The sequence below is a fragment of the Branchiostoma belcheri genome, unplaced genomic scaffold, assembly GCF_001625305.1.
Source record: "Branchiostoma belcheri isolate BF01 breed outbred unplaced genomic scaffold, Haploidv18h27 scaffold5, whole genome shotgun sequence".
In the NCBI taxonomy this organism is placed as follows: domain Eukaryota; kingdom Metazoa; phylum Chordata; class Leptocardii; order Amphioxiformes; family Branchiostomatidae; genus Branchiostoma; species Branchiostoma belcheri.
Genome location: NW_017804131.1, coordinates 5,066,930 through 5,085,983, shown reverse-complemented (window position 1 = coordinate 5,085,983; position 19,054 = coordinate 5,066,930). Strand labels below are relative to the sequence as shown.

Below are 19,054 nucleotides of genomic sequence, written 5' to 3'. Positions count from 1 at the left end.
TAAGTGTAGAAACTGAGGGGCAAAGCTAAATCACAGTCACGTACATGTAGGTTAGAAAGTAAAACAAGGGATTTGTTTTGTTGACATCATGTAAGTTATTAGCAAGAAGGAACCTACCGGTAAATAGTTTATACTGTTCGAAATTGCAGTACTGTTTAACTTTAATGTAGACATAAACTTGAGATGAAGATTTTTTTGGTGAAACATTACATGTATTACTAGGGGTCAAAGGTGATCTGATGGCTGTTGTCTCAGATGCCCAAACTGTCAGAACTGCGATGATGTCACACAGTATGCTGCTGTCAGGAATAAAACATTTTCTTTACAAACACTGTGGAGTGCTTTATTCATCATTTCAAAGCATGTGTGTGTGTATGTGTACATGTGTGTGTGTTTAAGTGTGTGTGTCTGTGCAATGGTATGTGTGTGTGTGTGTGTTGATATGTGTGTTTGTAGATACTAGTATAGATGAACATTTTTTTCAGCTGAATCGTGGTCATATATATTGCACTAACATTATGGAGAGGCTATAATAACAGACATTAAAATTACACCTCTACAGTCTTTTCCAGATTTTCAACAAAAAAGTTTTGCGATGTATACTTTAATTTAACCTTAAACATTCTGAATCATTTATGAAATAATACAATAGATTTGGTGGCTAGGCATATACTGTATTTGCTAGTAGCAATTTTGCAGACTTTGGAGACAAACCGAAAACAGGACCATGATTACATAGTCCTTGAAGCAATGGTTAAAGCAACATGGCTATGTAAAAATTTTCATAGAGGACTGAGCTTACTGAAACTATATACAATGTAGGCTGACAATGCCATAATCTCTAGATGTGTCCCTGTAGTTGAGTAGGTACATGAATGGATAAGGAAAGATTTTTTACAGCTCAGTAGTTGGTGTTCTTGCCAGTGATCTCAGCTTGGCATAGTCAGTCTTCAGCTCCTGGAACTGCTTAGCTGGCTTTCCTACATGTTCCTGTCAACATAGACATGGTGGACTTGCAGTCAGACTGGTAAAAATTCAATGTGTTGCATGATAGCATTGCCATCTAGTGACTGGTTTTGGTATTACAGCTAACTGCTTTCAATAACTTTGCAAGGGCCACACCATCAAAATAATCAGTCAATCATTTTTCATCAGCTAATCTATAAAGCTGAAATCCTGGCAGGGTGCAAAAATGGTGGTACAAATGTATATGTATCTTATAAGCAATGGTTTTTCTCCAGAATTTCAATAGAAATTCCCAGACTCAATCAAAGAAACACTGTCTGGTCTCAGCCTATTTTCACAACAGCACAGACATTATGAAACCTACCTGGAACCTTCTCTCTATACGTTGCACGACAGTCTCGAAGACAAAGCTGGAGTTCCTCAGAATGAAGGGGTGATTCTTGGTGTACTCCTTGGCTGTGAGCGCTGTCTCCATCTGCTTCCCCACACAGCGTATAATCATCATCACGTTTTCTACCAGGACCATGTGTAACTGGGAAGGGCACAACAAAAACAACAACAACAAATAACTATTTTGCTCTGTATACCTTGTTATTTGGATAACATTCTGTACAATTATTTTGAATTCATTTCTGTACGTTATTTGTTCAATTGATTTGCCATTTGTGTTCTTTTCTACAATTTGTATTGTTTCCTTAACCGATATTCATTTTTCTATTTGTTATATATTTGTTTCATCCATTGCAGTATATCTTTGGATTTGTGGTTTACGTGCATATCTGTTCTTGTTTTCTACTTCTGTTCATTTGTATGTATGTATTGCCTAAGTAAAATGCAATAAAACAGTTTTTTTATTTAACTACTTCAAAATAAAAGCTAACATACCTGTTTGATTAATTTGTTAAATTTCAGGCAAATCATATTGCATAAAATATTATTTTCTTTTTAACATTGTTCTCTTGAAAGATCAAGAAATTTCTTCCCTCAAAGCCACCACACACACACACACACAGACACATCTTTAGGCCACACTAATTTAATTTCTTGGTTAACGGATTCGCCCACTTCATTTTTTTCTGATTTGCAAATAAAAATAAAAATTCAGAATCAACTGCAAAATGCTCATATTTTGCCCTCAACAGTTTAAAACAGTCCTGTTCATCCTAGTTGTTACAGTTATTCCATCTTTCAATGCAATGGTATCATTAAAAGTTCAAAATTTATTGTTTAAATTTTGAACCAGCCTGGTGTGTTGACTTCATGGCTCCTATCGTACCATTTTGGGCCATAATAGGATGCCTAGGCCTGTTTTTATTTTTTATTTTTTTCACCCGCCCGCTCCATTATTTTTCTAGAAAAATCCGTTAACCAAGAAATTAAATTGATGTGGTCTTACCTCAGGTTGGTATAACTTGAGACACTGGTCCAGGAACTGGAGTAACTGTTTGGTGTAGTTGACCATGTTGGGGGTGAGTTTGATCCAACAGTCGTCGTACATGAGAGACTTGAAGTTGGAGAGTCCCAGGTCCTCCATCTCCTTCACCACCGTCCTGCAGGCCTGGGGAGTCTGCAGGTTATACGCTCTCCACTTCTCCTCCTGAGGGAACACAACAAGAGTGGTGTTTAGAAAAACACACCATGGCGACGTTGACTACCACAATGACAACTGCCTTAAAAAAACATGTCATGGACGTGCTCTTCATTTCTCCTCCTACAGGAACACAACAAGAGTGGTGGTAAGAAAAACACACCATGGCGACGTAGACTACACTCACTCACTCACTCACTCACTCACTCACTCACTCACTCACTCACTCACTCACTCACTCACTCACTCACTCACTCACTCACTCACTCACTATCCAGTTTATCGTGACGTGACAAATAGTTTTATAAAATGTCATGGCGATGCTCTCCACTTCTCCTCCTGAAGGAACACAACAAATCAAGAGTGGTGGTCAGAAAAACACACCATGGCGACGTTGACTACCACCATGACAACTGCCTTAAAAACACACACTGGCGACACTACACTTCACCTCCTTTATAAAGGAACACAACAAGATTGGTGGTTAGAAAACACACCATGCGCCATGGCGACGTCAAATACAACCATGACAGCTGTCTTAAATAACACAGTGGCAACACTCGCCACTTCTCCGAAGAAAGGAACACAACATGAGTGATGGTCATAAAAAAAGTGTTGACTACAAGTACAACCACGACAAATGCCTTAAAAAGACGTCATAGTGATGCTCTTTATTTCTCCTTCTGAAGAAACACAACAAGAGTGGTGTTGATAAAAACACACCATGGCGACGTTGACTACCACCATGACAACTGCCTTAAAAACACACAGTGGCCACACTCTCCACATCTCCAAAGAAAAGAACACAACATGAGTGGTGTTTATAAAAACACACCATGGCAACATCGAATACAACCATGTTGTTGGAGTCTTCTGTCGATGCGACAGTTGAGTAGCCATACAGGTCATCATTTGCCAAGATGAGTCCTCATGTGGGAATGAAGACCAATGACAACCATGACAAATGCCTTAAAAACATGTCATGGCGATGCTCTTTACTTCTCCAAAGAAAAGAACACAACATGAGTGATGGTTATAAAAACACACCAAAGTGACGTTGACTTAAAATGCCTACACTGAGGAATTCATAGTTTACACTGAAATTCAGAATTTGTGTAATAAGACTAGCATTACATGTAATTGACAGTACATATAGATATCATACATGTACAAGTAACATGCTTAAGTTGTGTGTTCTTACCATTGATCTATGTCGGATGGCCTCCACTATCTGATCTCTCCCATCATGCATTGCCCGACGGACATCCTTCACTAGCAGGGAGTGGAGGGCAAAGGTCAAGTCCAGCCCGATCTCACACAGCTGGAAAACCAAATAAGGCAGATTCTTATTGACAGACATAAGGAAACAATGCTTCCCAATGATAGTGTTCAACCCGTGTAAAAGCTTATGTTTGTGAGCTATATGTAGTGTGGACTATCTGGTATTTCCTTCCCAAACTTTTCTAAAGAGGTCTTCCAAGATATATCTATTGCCTACATGCTGATCCCATCACGTGCAAGAAAAAAAAAAAGGATTCAATATGCAGCTGTAGTGGTCATTCTTGTTTTTCTCAAAATGCAAATAAATCTTCAATCATAATGGATATGCTTCTAAATCTCATGGTGTAACATCCATTTTACCGATGTTGACCTGATACAATGTGCCAACCATTGTGGCGTCGGGTGGTGTAGTGGTTAGAGCGATCGACTACGAACCAGGAGACTTGAGTTCGATTCCGAGTCGTACCTGGGGCATGTCTGAACATGCGCCCCGACGTTGTGCCCTTGGGAAAGGCACTTTACACGACTTTCCTCACTCCACCCAGGTGTGAATGGGTACCTAACTTCGGTTGGGGAAAGTCGTATTGAGGTCACCTGGCGCCGAATGGCTGCCGTATAGACCCTTGCGACAGTTCCACAATAATTTGTGGAACAAATATGTGTATCAAGTGTATTATTTGATTGTTGTGATTTGTCTTGATTATGTAATACCCTGCATCAATTCAGCCGTATACAGGCTGCGACTGCACGGGTACTGTTTGGACAATAAAAACCATTTATTATTATTATTATTATCATTATTATTGTTATGCCAAGAGAACATGGTACCCAGCAAATACAGTATGTTTATGAGAATGTGCTGAGGTGTGTTACCTTGTCACAGTACTGCTGAGCCATCTCCACACACTCTGCCACCATGGACAGGCTGGTTTTGGAGGAGAAGACCTGACGGGCAAACATTCCCACAAAAGTCTCCAGCTCCAGCTTAGCCCACACCACAAAAGCTGTGGTCAAAACAAGAAATCATCAATCTTACATCAATGTCTTGGGTAAGTAATGTATGTTTCAGGAATTAAGGAATACAAAATCGCACATTAAGAAGTAATTTTTCTATTCTACTGTTGCATGTATTGAATCAAGAATGAACCTGTTGAATCTGACAATGCAATCCGTACCTCTTACCAACAAGCTGGAAAATAGGAGACTGAAATACATGTGTTCTGACAGAAAAAAGGTTGCTTGTTTTGCATTGTAGGCTGGTTCTTGCTACTTATTGGTGGTATCAAAAATAAAAGGACTCCTCACATACTGTAGCTTGTTTTATGGATATTTCTTAAGAGCTTTTTTAAGTGGTGACTTGAGAAGAAGTATGAAATATTGAAAAAAATGTGTCAAGAAATGGCAGTAAATGTCAATATCACACAGATTTGCTCATCCAGAATCCTTTTTTGTGTTGCTGCCCTGAAATTGCATTGGATGCCTTTACTGGTGAACCCATGTTTTTCCCACCTGAACAGCAGCCGTTGTTGGAGGAGAAATCCTTCTGGAACTCCCTGCCGACCTCCAGCATGGTGGTGAAGAACACATAACACAGCTTGTTCACGTACAGCGTGGTGGAACCTTCCATCTTCAGCTGGCGCAGGGACCGCTTGATTGCCATGGTCCGGTTCCTCAGGAACAAGTCACACGCCTGGTAGTACCGGAAAACAGAAGTAATGAGTACTCCAAAGTAGGTTACCAATTGTGGTAAAGAAAGTACAACATAACATAACAAAACATAACAACTCAGCTAAAGTTTTTGACCAGTCACTCTGGTCTTCTTCAATGGACTGACCCAGTGAAACTTGTCACATGGTTCCTCTGAAGTGTGATGTCAACACTGGGTCAAAGGTGTCTGGTAAACGACGTTGGCCCCCGTCGCGGTTGAGTGAAAGGCCCTGATGTAAATAACCTCTTTCACCCCTCTCAGGAAGTAGTTTACCAAGTGTTGATGTCACACTTCAGAGAAGCCATGCAGTCACTGGGTCAGTCCACTGAAGAAGACCAGAATGACTGGTTGAAAGGTCTAGGTGAGAACAAACTTTTGTGTTGGAAGTTTTAACCTTAAACATGTAACCACCAACACAGATGAATTTTCATGACACAATGTTATTGTAAACAGTTGTGTTGTTATGATAATGTTTACCCCCTGGCCTGACCTGAGTAGACTTGCCCAGCTTGATGAGCTGCAGTACGGCCCGTCTGGCAGCCTTGGGTCCACCCTGCAGCCCCTGCAGCTCATGCTGCAGCACCTCCGTCAGGTGTTTGATTCTCTGGTCCACACGAGCTCTGCAGCAACAGAACAACATACAGTACATATGTTTAAACAGTTGGTTTTTTGCGGTTGTTGATGAACTAGGAAAAACGACTGTTGGAAAATGCCAGTACAGATTTTTAAGCTTTTCAATTTTTTCAGTTAAGAACATGTATGTTCAGATTACCTTGAACACTTTTTTTGCCTTAAGACTTTTTTTGTGCCAATTTTCCAACCACATCTTGCTGTACAACAAGCCCAATTTGACCCCCCCCCTCCCAGTGAGCTTTCTGCCCTTATAATTATAATTACCTTCGCCAAGAAGGTTATGTTTTCAGGGGCGTTCGTGTATGTGTGTGTGTGTCTGTAAACACGATAACTTGAGAAGGTCTTGATGGATTGTCTTGATACTTGGTAGGTGAGTAGGTCTTGATGAGACCTCAAAATGATTAGATTTTGGGCCACCTGGCGGCTTGTCATGGTACTGCAGCAGAACTTCCGGTTTTGATATCTCATGATCCAGACATGCTAGGGTAATGAAATTTAGATGGTAGATAGCTCTTGTGCTGGGGATGGAGTGACATGAGTTTGAGCCCCCTAGTTGCTTGCTCTAGAACTGCAGGGGGGTTTAATGGACAAATGTTTAAAGGAGGATAACTCAAGAACCGGTTGACAGATCATCGTGATTTTTGGTGTGTAGGTAGCTTGAGTGATGCTTGACATAATGATATTACAATTATGCAAATATGGATGTAATTTGCATAATTAATGAGGAAATTCTATTTATCAGCTGCATTCCATAATAGGAAGTTCAAGCTTATGACATGTTATTAAGAATGAGAGAAACACAGGCAGATATCTATTATGCAAATGAAGACTTAATTTGCATAATTAATGAGAAAATATTATAATTGCATAGTGGTAACTGCCTGGAATTTTATACTTGGGGTGTTTGAAAGTTAAGTGAAGGTGAACATAATTAAACATAACTTATTCAAATAAGGACCTCATTTGCATAATTTATGAGGAAATGCCATAATGGCATTCTTTGTTAAGATAAGACTGTCTTTTGGTGGAGAATATGATCAACAGATATAATTCATGCAATTGAGGATCCTATTTCCATAATTAGGGGGATTAATATATAATTTCTTATTCATAAAAGCTAACATCATTTGGCGAAGGTATGAGATCGTGGAACTCTAGTTATCTGTTTGTTTCTCACACAAAATACCACAAAAAGGGTACCTGTATTCTTTAAGTGCTGGTGATTGTGGGACCTCTTCTAGGTATTCATTACCTGCAAGAAAAGACATAAAATGTAATTCCCATAGCACAATTTGTCAGTATCTGTTCATATGTCCAATTGTCCCTAAAATATGATATCTGCAGCTCAAAAGCTCCTTCTAGCAGCTCTTCTAATTTTTGCAAGAACTTGAGACAAGTACACATGTGACACATGAGTATTTCAAAAGCACAAATCATTCAAAATTGGCACCGAGACATACAGTGCAAATTTCTATATCATGATGCTATTAATGATAAGGTACATACACTTATCAATAAGATCAACTGCTCCCTCGAAGTCCCTCTGTGCGATACACACATCCAGATCCTCAGGTAACTCTTGTATCCAGTCTACTCGTAACATTTCCTCTGCACTTTGCTGCAATAAATACACACAAAATTATAAATTCTGAGCAACATATATAACATCTGTGTCCATAATATCACCAGGGTCCATAATATTGCCACCTTGAGAAACAGTGTGCTTTAAGATATTTTTACTGCAACATACTTCTGGTATGCACTCCTGCACACCTCAAATGTACATACCTAGGGTATGTTGCAGTAAAAATATCTTTAAGCACACTTTTCCCCTTAAGGTGGCGGTATTATGGACCCTGGTGATATTATGGACACAGATGTTAATATAAAATGGCAATGGAGAGAAGAATGTGATTGCTTTATTCAGAAACCATAAAGATTCTGGGATAAAAGTATAGCTGAATAGGATTTTTTATCAACGTTGCAACTGACAAATTGTGGCCTTTTGTACACTTATTGCAAGTGAAAAAATACATTATTACTTGTCCAAGAAGTGTTTGTGAGTGAAATCTGAAAAAAAGAAGTTTTGTGTTGTCTTTGACAACAAATTCATAGTTTAAGTCTTTCCTTAATAGGCTAAGGCTGCCACTGTCAATAAAATTTTGTTTCTTCACCAGCCTTTTTACACAGCAAGTCTGACACACACACTGTACATTTGTATCTAAGGCCACACCAATTCAATTTCTTGGTTAATGGATTCGCCCGCTTCATTTTTTTCTGATTTGCAAATAAAAGAAAAATTCAGAATCAACTGCAAAATGCTCATATTTTGCCCTGAACAGTTGAAAACAGTCCTTTTCATCCTAGTTGTTACAGTTATTCCATCTTTCAATGCAGTGGTATCATTAAAAGTTCAAAATTCATTGTTTAAATTTTGAACCAGCCTGGTGTGTTGACTTCATGGCTCCTATCGTACCATTTTGGGCCATAATAGGATGCCTAGGCCTGTTTTTATTTTTTTATTTTTTTTCGCCCGCCCGCTCCATTATTTTTCTAGAAAAATCCGTTAACCAAGAAATTAAATTGGCGTGGCCTAAAATGGTAGAAGAGATTTCCACCACTGGCTCTCATGTTATATTACCTGTATCACACCCTGTTACAAAAGTATCACATCAAACATGGGAAGAAAAGGAAGTTACTTAAAACAGATTTAAGGGCACTCAAAAAGATTAGGTAAGGTTGTTCTATTCAAAATTCTCACAACAAAATATTGCCTTCCATTGGTAATAAAGCATACATATTGCTGTTCCATGCAATAGTCAGAATTCAAAGTTGGCTCTGCCACAATGATGTTTCTAGCATGTTCATGCACAAAAATGCATTAGAGGGTGGGGGGTGCTCCTCTATTTGAGCACACCCCTGATGCAATAGTGGGTAGGGGGGGGGGTTGTTGTTAATGGAAATGATGGCTATAGGAGCCTGTAGCATTCCATGCACATCTCACACAAGATGTCCAACTTACAGCGATCCACCTCTTTATGTGTGGGGGCTAGGCAGGAGTAGAGCAAAACGTGAAAAAAGATTCATATTTGGTAAAAGGTGCACAGCTTTTATCTAACAAAACACACCACAAGTACATACTAATAGCACAGCAGAGAGCTGAAAGCGGAAAGATAAGCAAATTATCTACTCTAATACATCTACAAATATGTGCTAGAGGTTTGCAACAAAAATGTGCAAAGATACAAAGTGTTTTTGCTCAGTGGTAAATGTTTAGATGTAACGTCATAATCGTCATAATGTTTTGTATGGTGTATGTTTATTGTTAAACAAATTGAAAGGCATCATACCTACATGTTGTATTGGAAAACAAATGATGTTGTTACAACTATTTTTCACTCCTGTCTTTAGCACAGTCAAGGCCCTCTACTCCACATTCATCATTGCTGAATGAACCCTCATATTCCAGATTAGTTAAAAAGCTAGTCTCAACTTCAAGTGATGGTTGACACATATATCTAATGTACCATACAGTGAGACATGTTAATTTTCTTTTTACTAAGTAAAAAATGCTTCCTGTTTTGCTACTGAAGAGAAAAACCAAACTTGTAAACCTACCAGAGGCAAGTCTTGGTCTTCTTCATCATTATCAGCAAATGCTGGAAACAAAAAAAAAGTGCAACCATCAGTCTTTTATTTTACCTTGTGACCATGATACATGACATAGTGTATTTGAAGTAATTTAAAAGTATTTCCATGTACAGTGTATTTCAAAAAAAGGTAACATTTGTCTAAACACCTTATAAACACATACAGGAAACAAAATCATATCCAGTTACTTGAGTAACTGCTTTTTGGCATATCGTATTACCTGGATGTCTAACCTTCATCGATGTACATTGTACAGGGTTTTTCATATCACATTTTCATAATAATTGACATGAAATGCGCTTTACATTTTGTACCCTGCAACCCAAATGACTTTATATTTGACCAAATGTTATTAGTCAACTTACGGTTACTTCTGTCAAAGCTGTCTCCTGCTGAATCGTCCTTGACTTGTGCTTCTTTCTTCTGGCTGTCAGCCGCAGCTTTACTCTTCTTGGCCTGGTCCAAACTGTCCAGCCATTCTCTCTGGTCAGAGGTCATCACAGGTAAGGGTTAACCCTCCTCCTCATTTACTTTCTGTATATGCCTCAGTATAAACTACTCATCAGAAGTCCTTCCCACAATTTTCTACTGCATCATGTACCTTTAGTGCAACACTATAGTGTTTTGTGTTATATCATAGACTAGATAGAGGAATTTTATTACTATTCTGCCAACCCATAAGTTGTCACTTATGGGTACTATATATTCTACTCTAATATTCTGCCTACCCATAAGTTGTCACATATCTGTATCTGTATCTGTATATAGCTAAGGAGTATAAGGAGAGTTTGAACCACAATAAACATCAGTAAACCACAGTTACTATTTTTGAGCATTCCACCATACTACCTCCTAATCATACACTTTGTCTGCGTTCTTAAATCTATTTCCTTAAAAACAAAGGAAGTTTTTTTGTCTTCTGACCTTGGCTTTGGGGCTCTCAGCCTGGAAGACTCTACAGTCTGGGAACATCAGCACCTTAAAGGAATTCTTCATCGCTAGGTCCAATAGAAAAGAAAGAAACATCTTATGAAAATGAAATATCATTCACACTGTAACAACACCAACATGACAACACTAGAGTAGACAGCTGCAGGTCTTATTAATAAGATAAAAGCATTCACAGTTGAGAAAGATGAACATACATATATGACAGATATTTTGGCAGGGAAGCTATTGTTAGTGTATTGATACTGAAAATAGCCATGTGCTAAAGCTAAAGGCTACTGAAAAATAGCATAAGATGTAGAAATGTGTTGCTTACGCCCAGCATCCCTGATGTTCACCACAGCCAAACTGTCTAACTCATACAGGGCCTGGAACTTGTAATGGACTGGACCTCGTCTGGAAAAAAACATGAAAAACACAAGATACATACACCTAGTAAAGAAACAAAACAAGGCAATCAGAGATGGCAGACTTCTCCCCCACCCTAATCCTTCCATCCTTCAAGTCTCATAATACAGATATATCAGCAGTGAGGATATATGGCAATGCTGCATTGTGTACATGTATATTGACAAGCCAAAAAACTACTCCATGCGACAACATAATGTTGAGTGGAGATACATGTACCCATGACAAAATAATTTTTCTTTTTTATTCATATTTGTTTAAAGAGAATTGGGGACAAAAGCAGAAGTGCTTATAAAAGCACTCAAGTTCTCAAGAACATACCTTAACAAATATAAAACAATACATTGAAAGGAACACAAGAACGGCAAATCATAGTAAATACAACAGTAGGACATATAAATTGTAATACTGTGATGAAACTACAGAGCAGACAAGTGCCGTACCTGCTGGCTATCCAGCTGGCCACCATGAGACTGTCGTTCATGAGGAAGGTGTGAACACGCTGGATCTGTGTGTGAGAGTCTGGGTCCAGCTCCACCAGACCTCCACTGTGTACCAGGTAACGGCCTGGTACTTCTGTCACATGCTGATAGGAAACAGAGGTATCTTCCTTTATTGAATCAGACACTCACTTGCAACGTTAACACAGAAAGCATATTGCATACATACTATTTTATTTTACATGTACATGTAGTTGCAAATATAGCAACAATGTTGTCACATTGACCTCTTGTTGACCTCTTACCTCCTGACCTTGGCCTAATGACACTGATTTACGGTTAACGATTTTGTTTTGACGCTTGGTTGTTTTGTAAGTTTATGTATTGTTTAATGTGTTGGTTTCATTGTTTTCATGTGTAACTTGTTGTCACGTACAGGGCATTCCTGAAAAGCAGTGTTTTAAATAGCACTGAGGTCTCTACCCTGTATAAATAAAACAGAAATAAATAAATAAATAACAATGTTGTTCACAAGTGAAAGATCAACTTGACTAGAGAAGTGTATTACTGTACAGTTCTTCAACCAGGTGTAAGGATTGCATGAGATAGATACACTGTAAACATGTCTGAATGAATGAATTTTCATAATCACAGTACGTACAGTACAACCAAAGTATTTGACTACTTACTGAACATCCTTCAACTTTCTCCAGAAGTGTGCTCAGGTTTTTCTTCTTGTCTTCCTTCTCTTTGGGTGTTTCCTTTTCTTTGGGGGCCTCTTCTGTACAAAAGAATCATGTTGTTAAAAGTCTAAGAAAAATTATTAGAAAGGGAAATGGTCTATTCTTTCTGCTTGAGAGGTTAAGTGAAGTAAAGGTGAATGACATCGACAGTAATTGAACATCCCAAAGTTACAGTAAACTGTCTATACATGTAGTTTTGTCTAGAACTGTCCCCAACCTTTGTCAGTGATTGACATCTGCATCATACTGTTCATGATGGTCTTCTGGTCAGTCAAGATGTGGGACAGCTGGTACATCTCACTCTCAACATCTGCAACAAACAAACAACTTCAATTTCAGCTTGAAACTCATATACATACTCAGTACTAGACTAAGTGATTTAATTTTAACAGGAACTCAGCAAAATATTCAAAGCTAAAATGCTTTGGACCCATGTGGGGTATTGCCAAAAATTTGACAGAAACTAGGGGGCTCAAATTTCACTTCTTCCCAAAATGTCACTTCTTCCCAAGAGTTACCTACCATCCAAAATTCGTGACCCTAGAATGTCCAGATCAGGGGATATTAAAGTTATGCTGCAGTACCAATGAAAGTCACCAGAGGGCCTAAAATCTAATCATTTCTAGGTCTCATCAAGACCTACCCACCTACCAAGTTTCATGACAATGCATATAAAGCTTCTTGAGTTATGCTGTTCACAGACAGACAAACACTACTGAAAACATAACTTCTTGGTGAAGGTAATCAAGCACTGTTTAGTCAATTTTTCAAGCCACAATAGTCAGTGTACTGACATGATATTTCCTTGGCTGTCTCGATGAACTGCATGTAGTTCTGGTAGACATTTTTCTTGAGTGCGAGGGAGGTGTCATCCTGCAGGTTCTGTACTCTCTGTCTGTGTTCTAACAAGTCCCTGTCCCCGTCACTCTTCTGGGCTATCTCACGGGCATCTGTCACAAAACAAAAGTAGTCATAAATTCAGAAAGGACCAGGTAATGTGAACAGTATTCAATCTAACTACAAGCAAGCTACGAATCACCCAGACAGAGGCCTGACCATCCCCGTCTCATATTAGCCTCAAGCCTCAAGATAATATACATATTTGTTAAAAATATGAATGGAACTGACTATAATATTGGTCTTACTCTTAGGTAAAGGTATGCACCTACTCTACTGTGTACTAGTATATGAATGAATTTTATTCAAAAAGATGAATTGAAAGAAAAAGAAATCGAAACTACCTTATACAGAACATAAAACGACACAAAACACATCTTACGGAACCACATCAGTTGACCTCGAATCTTGATTTAGGTGATCAGCAAAACAATGCAGTGCAATATGTTATTTACTGACATTGCAGGGACAACCTACAGTGCATCATTTGTACACAATGACATGTTCTATGGTCAGGATACAGTAAACAGTACAATCACGACACATTAAATACGTTAAGTTCCAGTACTGCAAGTCGTTATCAGACAGAGCAAGGAGTGTCAATTGGGAAAATGGCCTTTTGTTTTTCTGGAATGACAAAATGAACGAGCAGCCCCTCCCCTTTTCATAATATAGCTGAAACAAAACCGAACATTTTCGGAGTATAGCACGCTCTGTATACCACTTTAACGGTGTCATTTTAATGTTGCAAAAGTACCGAAGTAACGGGTTCCTTTCTCAGCACTCGGTATACAGAGGTGAGGCGGCTTCCGTCCTAGATCTCCAGTGCCGAAGTTACGTCAACACTTGGTGTCCAGTGTCGGCGGCTTCAGCACTGGAAACTCTAAATCGGCAAATCAAACCTTGTCTTTAGAAAGGGTACCGAGAGGCCGCCTTTGAACTCTAACACTTATATTTTATGAGATCGTACCGCCCGGGAAGCAAATTATAATCAGGAGGACAAGGTGATCGGCAGGATAATACTGCAAGGCTCAGATCCTCACATTTTTAGACATAGACTTGGCCTACGATAATGTACCGTAGCCGGGCGCGGCCGACGTAAGCACCAGAGGCCCAGTGCCGAAATGATTTGAGAACTCGGCTTCCAGCACCAAGAGTCACCGAGCACTGGAACGATCCAGTGAGGAATCCGTTACTTAGGGACTTCGGCACTTGCTATCCAGTGGTGAACGGCCTCCGAGCACTGGCTACCCAGTGCTGAACGGCCTCCGAGCTCTGGCAAACGAGTGCTGAGTGGAAGTTAGCACCGGCTATCCAGTGGTGAACGGCCTCCGAGCGCTGGCTACCCAGTGCTGAACGGCCTCCGAGCTCTGGCAAACGAGTGCTGAGTGGAAGTTAGCACCGGAAAACGAGTGCCGAGTCAAGATTCAGCTCTGGAATTCCAGTCCTGATGGTGTTTCAGCACTGGAACAAAGCCGTTTCTGCACTAGAATTCCAGTGCGGGGCTTTCTTCCACACAGGGCCCCGAGTGTCGACGCCACTTTCCCCGTGAGTTCCGCACTGGGCGGCCAGTGAGGAACCCGTTACTTCGGTACCCTTGCTTTAATGTTAATTTCTTTATTGTAACGTTTAGCTACAAATGACGGTCATTTAGGCAAAGATACTTACAGTCTTCAGGGTCAAAACCAGGTTTACCGAGAGTCCTCTTCAGTCCTTCTGCCATCTTGATAGCGATGACGTCATGACAGAATAGTTCATTCCGACGAAAGGGGATAAAAGTTATTTTTCCCCAAAACAAATAAAAGTTATAGACTATTTGATTATAGTAAACTATACTGAAAGTTGTATAATATATTACTATATTGTTTTGTCAGAATTTGTTAGAATGTTATTTGATTTAATCAGTTTTGAAAAATTTGATACGAAACATTTTCTCCTATGATTGAATGGTATGGCTAAATGACCTATATTGACCCAACATGGCCGACGCTGGGACTGATGGAGGGAAGTCGAAGAACAAAAACCGGCGAAGGAGAGAAAAAGAGAAGAAGAAGAAACAACATCAAGGAGCTACTACATCAGTACGGTCAACTCTACATAAAGATATATTTTTTTACACATTTGTTGTTCTTATTATGAAGATAAGGAGGTCGGTTGATGGGGGTGCATGTACACGTGATACTAGTAATTAAGTCTGGCTATAATTTTCACACCTCGATATACCATATGTTTGTGAGTTTTCTCAACAACTTATTACCTTCGCCAAGAAGGTTATGTTTTCAGTAGTGTTTGTCCGTCTGTTTGTCTGTCTGTGAACAGCATAACTCAAGAAGCTTAGTATGCATTAAATTGTCATGAAACTTGGTAGGTGGGTAGGTCTTGATGAGACCTAGAAATGATTAGATTCTGGGCCTCCTGGCAGCTTTTGTTGGTACTTCAGCAGAACTTCCGGTTTTGATATCTCGAGATCTGGACATGCTAGGGTCACAAATTTTGGTTGGTAGATAGTACCAACTATCTACCAACTAGTACCAACTATCTACCAACCAATTTGGGGTAGGGAAGAAGTGACATGACTTTGGGCCCCCTAGCGGCTTGTTAAATAACGCGTCCGTTATAATTTATTGAAATCATGACCTCATTTGCATAATTTATGAGGAATTGCTATAATACCTTTTTTGTTAAGATAAGGCCGTCATTGGGTGGAGAATATGATCAACGGAAGTGAGGTTTTTATTTGCAAAATCGATCAAAATTGTATAATTCATCAGCCGCAAGGGTTAACATCATTTGGCGAAGGTATGAGATCGTGGAACTCTTGTATGACCATGTTTCCAAACTAACCACTGACTAACATCTGTTCACAGGGAGCACAAGATGAGGACGTGGAAGAGGAGGTGATGAGTTTTCTTTTGTATTAAATATCGAATAATGTTGAGAACATATTTTAGAAGCAGTTCTGTTTTTGCTGTTATGTTATGTTGATTTTGTCGTATTCGCTTTTTCATGAAAATATGAAACAGAAGCCGATCCTGTGTGCTTGTTGATTAACTCTGCGTTGTTGTTTCCATGCAGTCTCCTGTGGCCAGGTTTGAGAGAGAACTGGCCTGGTGTGTGGATCAGCTAGAAGCAGGTCTACAAAACATGAAGCCAGACGAAAAACAAAGTGAGAACTTTTAAGATATCTATTTCATATTTATAATCTAGATATGTTGGTGTAGTTTTTGGCAATGCCTCAGGAGTGGAGCCCTTTGACTCTGTATATGTTTTGATCAAGATGTCACAGAGAGTGATACAGGATACTTCTCCAGCACAAATCTTTAAGATGAGGTTGTTATTACCTTCGCCAAGAAGGTTATATTTTCAGAGGCATTCGTGTATGTGTGTGTGTGTGTGTGTGTGTGTGTCTGTAGACACGATAACTTGAGAAGGCTTAAATGGATTGTCTTGATACTTGGTAGGTGGGTAGGTCTTGGTCAGACCTGGAAATGATTAGATTTTGGACCCCCTAGCGGCTTGTTTATACTTTCTTTGCTTCAGTGAAAGACACTATGAAGATTCTGCATACCCTGAAGTCCCCCAAGGCTTCCATGCCCAAGAAGCGACAGATGATGTGGGCCGTGTTCGGTGACTACAGGAAGAAGATTCTTGAAGAGGAACGGAAGAGTAAGCAAGGTCAGGATTCCTGTTTCTCGAGGAAGCACCTCTCAATGATGTAACTTGTAGAAATGGATTCTGAGCATTGTTTTTATTAATTTAGAAGAAACAGAGAACTTTTTCTCAATCTGTACTTTGTCATGCTTTAGAATCTTAGTTATCCTGGTGAGTCTGAAATCGCTTTGACCCTAATTTCTGTTCCAAAGGAAAATAGACCAGAAATTAATTTCATTTGCTTTTAATGTTTCATATCTAGTGATAGAGTTTTGCAGGACTGGTGTATTTTATCGGACAGAAATCACTAAATGAAAACCAGGCAGTTTCTGCAGTGGCCCCTAGCAAGATGTACAGGAACTGCAGCTTCTGTATGCCATGCAAAGTCTGACAGATTTAATCTGATGCAGTGTTCCTTTTTTTACATCAGCAATCAAGAGGATGAAACTGGAGCCAGCCACTCAACAGACAGACAGTGGTCGGTTCTTCAGAAAGTCTACTGCGAATAAAGGGACATGTTTTCTCTTCAGTTCTGAGGGCTCTCCTGAAGAAAGGCCTCAATCTGAGGCAGAAGTCAATGTGACATTTGAATCATCTGATGCCGAATTCAAGTTTAACTTTCCTGTGGACAATTCAACATCTAATGGTGAACAGATTGGAAATGCCAATGATGAGAACCTTGCTGGAAATATAGAAGAGGGTTCAAATGTCAAAGTAGTCTCTTCAGATGGTCAACCCTTCCAATTCAACTTTGCTGGCTTGAAAATAGAGCCTGATCCACAGGAGGCATCCAGCAGTTAGTTAGCTAAGAAAGAAATTGAACAAAAAGAAAACTTTGAGGCAAGTTTTCAGTATTTTTCTTTGTTAAGATATTAGCTAACAGCATCTATGACAATAATACCAAGTAGAGAATGTGGAGAAAAATCACACCACAAAGTGTGTAGTAGTTTTAATTTTTCTTTCATAACAATTACAGTTGACTTGCATAGAGGACAACATTGTCACGAGAACAGGACTTGTGTGTAAGAATCACGTTAACTAGACGCACCTGAATTATAGCACAAGTTACAACAAGTTTCACTAGAAGACAGAATCACAACAGACCCAGTACAATACAGACTCTGTCCTCTGCAAGTTGTAGACTGGAGTTTTCTGTACACAACAGAAGTAGTTGGAAACTGCCCTTATCTTACTTGAAATGTGCACTCGTACTGTCTTAGGTACAGTTTCCATTTAGACCTACATGTATCTTCATGCAAGCATCTTGCACAATAGTGACTTGTTAATAGAACATTTACTCTACTATCTTCACTGTGTTTTTTTTTTAAATCACACGAATCTAAAACACATTTTTCTGTGTTGATTTTCATGCACATCGACGATAAGACATTGGTGAAGTTCTTTTCACGTCAACAGCAACAGTCTGCTGGAAGTGAACCACTTACTGGCTGGTTTATGTACAGGATCACAATCGGCACTACAATTTTCTTCTACCATGCAAGCTTACTGGTTACTAATTCCTACGTAGGTTCCTTAATTAGTACTTAATTACTGTATTGTCTCCTTGTCTAGTGAGGTTCAGGTTGAAGAGTCAATACAACATGTGAGAAATAGTTCATCTGATTCATCTGTTTAGCTGTTATGTACAGGCAAGGTTCTATTTCAAACTTTCTATACCAGAGTATAACAGCTACCCTTAGTGTTGAACCTTTTTTGATAAACTGAACAATAGGCAAAAATGCCTTGGTTGTGTGTTTGGAGTCAACGGTAGAACAACGGTTGGTTTGAGTTTCTTTGTGGGGTGTAGCCTAGAACATCAGGCACAGACCTGGGCTGGGCCTGTGAAGGCCGGAACTGTGCCTGGTGGTCCAGGCTACCTCGGCAGTTGAGGATTTCTGAACTCTAATGCGTATGTCCTGCATTACCATTTCCATCTGTCTTGCTGCAAGGCTCAACAGTATTTCTCCCGGATCTTTTCATTTTGCAAGCTTTCGCAGTCTTTCCTCAACATTTTGTGTATAGATCTTGTCAGTCTGTTTGAATCATGCAGAGGCAACAAAGCCAGTGTCTGGAACAATTTAATTCTTTTCAGCTGAAAGTTTTAGGGGCATTTTCAATAGGAATTAGTAACTCATTTTTG

At 39.4% G+C, this 19,054-nt stretch overlaps 2 protein-coding genes across 3 annotated transcripts; one reads left to right on the top strand and one right to left on the bottom strand.

Annotated features, from left to right (window-relative positions):
* Nucleotides 1–203: 203 nt before the first annotated feature.
* LOC109480020 (exocyst complex component 8-like) lies at nt 204–15,014 on the bottom strand. 2 transcript variants are annotated; one of them, XM_019782157.1, is made up of 19 exons: nt 14,932–15,014; nt 13,161–13,316; nt 12,584–12,676; nt 12,313–12,404; nt 11,627–11,769; nt 11,092–11,171; nt 10,752–10,825; nt 10,193–10,310; nt 9,795–9,835; nt 9,199–9,225; nt 7,683–7,794; nt 7,377–7,428; nt 6,034–6,163; nt 5,345–5,525; nt 4,709–4,839; nt 3,756–3,875; nt 2,363–2,563; nt 1,331–1,498; nt 204–990 (listed from the first exon to the last, which is right to left on the bottom strand). In XM_019782157.1, exons 1-19 carry the CDS (start codon nt 14,984–14,986, stop codon nt 895–897), a joined length of 2,070 nt encoding a protein of 689 aa, XP_019637716.1. In that variant the 5' UTR covers nt 14,987–15,014; the 3' UTR covers nt 204–894. The 2 variants fall into 2 exon arrangements, with proteins under 2 accessions (XP_019637716.1, XP_019637719.1); XM_019782160.1 differs by lacking the exon at nt 9,199–9,225.
* Nucleotides 15,015–15,222: 208 nt separating this feature from the next.
* On the top strand, nt 15,223–18,216 carry LOC109480077 (UPF0488 protein C8orf33 homolog). The gene is made up of 5 exons (XM_019782225.1): nt 15,223–15,344; nt 16,131–16,160; nt 16,339–16,429; nt 16,804–16,938; nt 17,345–18,216. Exons 1-5 carry the CDS (start codon nt 15,243–15,245, stop codon nt 17,713–17,715), a joined length of 729 nt encoding a protein of 242 aa, XP_019637784.1. The 5' UTR covers nt 15,223–15,242; the 3' UTR covers nt 17,716–18,216.
* The last annotated feature ends 838 nt before the right edge of the window (nt 18,217–19,054 follow it).